The sequence below is a fragment of the Haplochromis burtoni genome, unplaced genomic scaffold (assembly GCF_018398535.1).
Source record: "Haplochromis burtoni strain Fernald_Lab_line unplaced genomic scaffold, NCSU_Asbu1 Contig_868, whole genome shotgun sequence".
Taxonomy (NCBI): domain Eukaryota; kingdom Metazoa; phylum Chordata; class Actinopteri; order Cichliformes; family Cichlidae; genus Haplochromis; species Haplochromis burtoni.
Genome location: NW_024583229.1, coordinates 124,498 through 130,686, shown reverse-complemented (window position 1 = coordinate 130,686; position 6,189 = coordinate 124,498). Strand labels below are relative to the sequence as shown.

General features: G+C 49.3%; 1 protein-coding gene across 1 annotated transcript; it reads right to left on the bottom strand.

The window, feature by feature from the left end:
• Positions 1-349: 349 nt before the first annotated feature.
• On the bottom strand, positions 350-5,964 carry LOC121812825 (complement C5-like; the record flags this gene model as incomplete). Its single annotated transcript, XM_042215916.1, is given in 7 exon segments — positions 350-399; positions 480-612; positions 5,076-5,184; positions 5,272-5,362; positions 5,446-5,528; positions 5,604-5,701; positions 5,782-5,964. Coding segments are annotated over 7 exon segments (732 nt in total), but the record flags the coding sequence as incomplete, so codon positions are not given.
• Between the last annotated feature and the right edge of the window lie 225 nt (positions 5,965-6,189).

The window sequence follows — 6,189 nt, the reverse complement described above, 5'->3', positions numbered from 1 at the left end:
ACCCCACTCAGTGTGAGGATGCCTTCTGTCTGGAACATACACAGGAGGAGCAAGATGGCACAACGCGGCAATCCAAATCAAAAGGACTTCAAACTTGTGTTACACTTGCGAACTGCCCAACCAGCAATACAGGGCGCCCACCCTTGGGAATTGTGGCACCTGAATCTCTATCACTGCGGGCTTAACACATATAAAGAGTCGTGTCGTGATGACACACACGGTGGATTTATACGTGGCGAGATCCAGGTTTGATGCGCCAAAGAAGGCGCGTTCAGTTACTGGACACTCAGGGTGGTCAGAGCCACCAGTAATAGGTTAACCTCTATTGCGAGACTGAAACTCTCCAACATGATTTGACAAACTTCACTGCAGCAAACTCGGTCTCCTGAGTAATACCACCTGAGAGACAAAATCCGCCCCACAAATTAAATATTTAAGTATTTCAAAGAATCGAGCTGAAGGCAGTGATCCATGCTCACCTGTGCTCTCTTCCACCAGTACAGCTATGTACAGGTACTTCCCCAGCAGGCTGTTGAGGTCTTTTGGTCCATTGTATTCAGACAGAACCTTCTGCATATTAACATTCACATCCACGTCACCTGCTGAGGACAACTGAAAGAGACACACACAGACACTGCTGTCAAAGAAACACAACAGATATGAGTTACATGATGAGAGTCACCTGGAGGAGGATCGTCAATAACCTAACACCACTAGAATAATGTCGGCTTCTCTTTATGTCGGGGCTGTTGCTTCGTGATTATTGACATATATAAACAGCCATGCGGTAACACCACATAAAGGAAAAAACGCTCGGACATTGTCTCAGAGAGACAGCCCTCGCCCATTCTCCTCCATCACAGACATGTACACATAGGGAATTGCAGTGGAACCATGGATGGTCGAATATATTTGCTGCACACCGACAAAGGCGCACACCTTCTCCAACGTGCCAGGTACAACTCAGCGCCCGCGTATGGTGGCCCCTGGTGTTTCGAACTCGATTGTGCTCTCAGCATTACTTGTCTCCGCATCTATCGATATATAAGGTGCGTGTGTCCACTTTCTTCCGGCTCGGTACGAGCTGTGGCTAGTCAGGTCTCCAGACTCCCTCGCCGAGGTAATTGGTAGGTACCAACGGAGCATGCGAGGAAGAGCCTCGCTTTTTTAGCAGCTGCTTCCCTGAGTGACAGCTGGAGGTTTCTTGTGCTCTTGGGCACTCCTCTGGATACTCTTACACCAGAGAAGAGCTCCTTAACTGCAGGACTACAACGCCTGTGGATTTATTCCCAATATTTGTCGCATCTGCGGCAGATTTAGTACTGCAGACTCTGATCAGGAGAGTGAGACGTCGAAAGAGAGGTAAGCGAGCCGGCGTACTCGTGCGTTTGAGGAGACGCGGACTGAGAACGGCCCTTCCTGGGATCTTCCTTTCTAATGTACGCTCACTCGGGAATAAGATAGACGAACTGGCCCTGATGAGAAGCATGAACAGAGACTTTGCCTCCTCCTGTGTCTTATGTTTTACGGAGTCGTGGCTCAGTGAGGACATCCCGGACTGCGCGCTCAAGCTGGAGGGCTTTCATCTGCTGCGCGCGGACCGGCAGGCCGCTCTCTCCGGTAAAACCAAAGGTGGAGGTGTCTGCTTCTACATCAATAGTGGCTGGTGCACAGATGTAACAGTGATTGCTCAGCACTGCTCTCCCTCTCTGGAATATCTTTTTATTCACTGCAAACCGTTTTATTCTCCGCGGGAGTTTGCTTCATTCATCCTGGCCGCTGTTTACATCCCGCCAGACGCGGATGCGCAAGCAGCTCAGGGCGCACTCGCGGAGCAGATTCTCCACATGGAGCGGACATACCCGGACTCTCTCATCATTGCTCTTGGGGACTTTAACAAAGCCAATCTGAGCCATGAGCTTCCGAAATACAAGCAGTATATTAAATGCCCGACCAGAGAGGAGAGGACACTGGACCACTGCTACAGCACGATCAGCGGGGCCTATCGTGCGGTGCCCCGCGCTTCACTCGGACTTTCTGATCACGTCATGATCCACATGATCCCCGCGTACAGACAGAGGCTGAAGCTCTCCAAACCTGTCGTGAGGACCAAAAAACTGTGGAGCAACGAGGCTGTGGAGGAGCTTCGCACGTGTTTGGAGTCCACAGACTGGGACACAATGAAGGCTGCTTCTAACAGCTTGGACGAGTTTACGGACACTGTCACCTCCTATATCCACTTCTGTGAGGACAGCATTGTGCCATCACGCACCAGGGTGAGTTATAACAATGACAAACCCTGGTTTACTCCTAAACTCAAAAAGCTGTGGCTGGAAAAGAGAAAGGCGTTCAGAAGCGGAGACAGGGACTGCTACAGAGAGGCCAAGTACAGGTTCACTAAAGAAGTGGACATTGCCAAACATCAGCACTCTGAGAAGATGCAGCAGCAGATCTCAGAGAATGACTCGGCCTCTGTGTGGAAAGGTTTTAGGAATATCACCAACTACAAGCCTAAAACCCCCCACTCCACTGACGACTTGCTCTTGGCCAACACCCTTAACGACTTCTACTGTCGTTTTGACGAGCCATCAGGCAGCCTTCACACCTCCAACGACCCCAACAATAGAGGCACTTTGGACACTCATTCCCCCACCTCTCCCCCCTCCATAGAGCCATCACCGCCTTCAAACTGTTCACCTGCAACACCCGCCCCCTCACCCCACACAAAAGAGGATTTCACACCACCTCCTCCGACCACAACTCTTCATATTCATGAAGCAGATGTGAGGAAGCAGTTTAGGAGTCTGAATGCTCGAAAAGCTCCCGGCCCAGACGGTGTGTCTCCTGCCACCCTCAGACACTGTGCAAACGAGCTGGCCCCAGTGTTTTCTGGCATCTTCAACTCCTCACTGCAGGCATGTCATGTGCCTGCCTGCTTCAAGTCCTCTACCATAATCCCTGTCCCCAAGAAACCTAGGATCACTGGACTAAATGACTACAGACCCGTGGCTCTGACATCTGTGGTCATGAAGTCATTTGAGCGCCTGGTTCTCTCCCATCTCAAGACCCTCACGGCCCCCCTCCTGGACCCCCTGCAGTTTGCATACAGAGCCAACAGGTCTGTAGACGACGCCATCAACATGGCCCTACACTTCATCCTGCAGCATCTGGACTCCCCAGGAACCTACGCCAGGATCCTGTTTGTGGACTTCAGCTCTGCCTTCAACACCATCCTTCCAGACCATCTCCGAGGCAAGCTTTCCCAGATGAATGTGCCTGATCCCATCTGCCGGTGGATCACTGACTTCCTGACGGACAGGAAGCAGCACGTGAGGCTGGGAAAGAATGTCTCGGACTCCCGGACCATCAGCACTGGCTCCCCTCAGGGCTGTGTTCTTTCTCCTCTGCTCTTCTCCCTGTACACCAACTGCTGCACCTCCACCCACCAGTCTGTCAAGCTAATCAAGTTCGCAGATGACACCACCGTCATTGGGCTCATCTCGGACGGGGACGAGTCTGCCTACAGGAGGGAGGTTGAACGTCTGGTGACCTGGTGCAGCCACAACAACCTGGTGCTGAATGCCCAGAAGACAGTGGAGATTATTGTGGACTTCAGGAAGCACACAGCCCCACTCCCCCCCATCATCCTGACTGACACCCCCATCACCTCTGTGGACTCATTCCGCTTCCTGGGTACCACCATCACCCAGGACCTGAAGTGGGAGCCCACCATCACCTCCGTCATCAAGAAAGCCCAGCAGAGGATGTACTTCCTGAGGCAGCTGAAGAAATTCAACCTGCCAACACGGACGATGATGCAGTTCTACACTGCAATCATCGAGTCCATCCTCACCTCCTCCATCACCGTGTGGTACGCTGGAGCCACTATCAGGGACAAACAGAGACTGCAGCGTGTTGTGCGCTCTGCTGAGAAGGTGATTGGCTGCAACTCCCATCTCTGCAGGACCTGTACACCTCCAGGACACTGCGGCGTGCAGCCCGGATCTCAGCTGACCCTTCTCACCCTGGACACAGTCTGTTTGACCTGCTCCCCTCAGGCAGGAGGCTCCGGTCCATTCGCACCAGAACCTCTCGCCATAAGAACAGTTTCTTCCCCTCTGCTGTTGGACACATGAACAATAACCACATGACTGTCCCCGCCACTAACACATGACCCTACGCTGTGTCACTGCATCATTTCATGTTTGGCACTGATCACCACCTGCACTCATGTATATATCTTTCTACGTAGCACTCATAATTCTTATTCTCATGTATATATCTCATGTATATCTCATGCACATATCTTTCTTTCTACATAGCACTTTAATTCTTATTGTTTGCACTGAAGCACCGCAGCAATTTCCTAATGTTGTAAACCTCAACATCTGGCAATAAACCCCATTCTGATTCTGATTCTGATTCTGTAATTCTAATTTTCTCCAAACCATCAACGTGTCTTTTAGCAGCCCATTCCTACAAAATGTGAGCTGGTTCTTAAAAAACACCAGCACTGTGAAGCAGCTGGACAAAGAGCCTGACTATCCCCCAAAGTCCAGTCAACGATTTGATTGAAGACTGCTTAAACCAGGAGGACAAACTGATTCACTCTGCGATCTTTTTAAGAGACCACATCGAGCATTCCCACCTCCACACGGAGCTGAAGTTCAGTACCTGTTTGGAGACCTGTAAGATTTGTGACAACCTCCGGCATTCAGATCAAGTGAGTAGTGTACGAGGTGAATACCACGGCAGGTCTCGCACACACCACACAGGTCTGAGCTAAAATGGACCGTCTGCGACTTCAAAACATCTGTTTTGGTTATTAGTAAACTTGCCTGATAAAATAAATCCATAACAGTCTAAATATTGAAAAAACAACTATAAAAGTTACAAAAAGTCAAAGTAATACAGCAGTCATCCTGAAAAAGCTGAACATTTGGATACCTGGATGGTTTCTGTAGCATAAAACAGCTGGAGCACGAGTGAAATGGTTCAAATAACAATACTGTCAACATTAATCAGCATTAATAATAATAATAACAAGTGTCCTGGTGTTTGTTCATGTCTCTTACACTTTCTCTGATGATAGAGTTTGGGATGATAACTGGAGGACTTTTCCCACTAACATAGCCGTAGCGCAGAAACACGTCACCATCAGCCACCGGAGCGCCGTGGAGATACCTGGGACAGGTAAAAATACCACTCGTGTGTAACTGACAGCTTTAAATTATTTGAAAGTCTATAAACAGTGCAGAAATGTTTATTCACCTGGCTGAAACCTTGAAGTTGAAACTGGTGAATAAATTGTGACTGATGTAATTTGCTTCTGGTTCCACTTGGATGGAGAAACTGGGAAGAACTGATGCAGGGTGAAAGCCATTAATAACGCGTGTTTTACCCTCGATCAGCACCAGCAGTTTGCTTCATGATATTATAATGTACCGTATTCTCTAACTTCAAAGTCGGTGGTTGCTGTTGTGGTGAAATCATTGGAGTAAGAAGCTTCAATGGACCAAATGCCCAACCTGGAATCACAGACACGACCTTAGATACACGACCACGCAGCTGTGTGTCGCTTGTTTTACACTCTTATTTCTTACTTTGGGTTGACGGGGATCTTAAAGGGGTTTTGCAGAGATGGGATTCCATTGTTCACATCGACCATCTCCACAATGTCCACTGTTGTATGGTCCGGGTCCTGGCGGGAGGGAGGGGTAAGATATTATGGAACCCATCACTGCACCCACCTGCTACTACACAGGACAACTTCCCGCTTACCTTAAATGTCAGGTAGACGCTGCGATTAGCCGGTCTCAGCTCCTGGTTCAAGGAGAACGCCCTCACTTTGACTGGGAACAGAAGCACAGCTTTATGAGTGACAAGGGTGATGGTGTAACGGAAAACCTGAAAGAGGATCGTCTGAATTTTTAGGTTAATGAGAACCATCCGACTACAGAAACCATGACAAAGACAGCCTGAAAGATGAACTCCAGCTCTGAGCTGATGGAGACCTTAACAGGAACTCTTGGCAAGGACTGGCTGAGGAGATCTACCAAACTCTATGAAGGCATATGAACCTGTTGATCAAAGACACCACACACCAATGCTTCTCATGGAAACTGAGGACACGTGTTAGAGCAGAGAGGAGACAGAACTGACTGACTCAGAGCGATTCTCTCTTTCCCC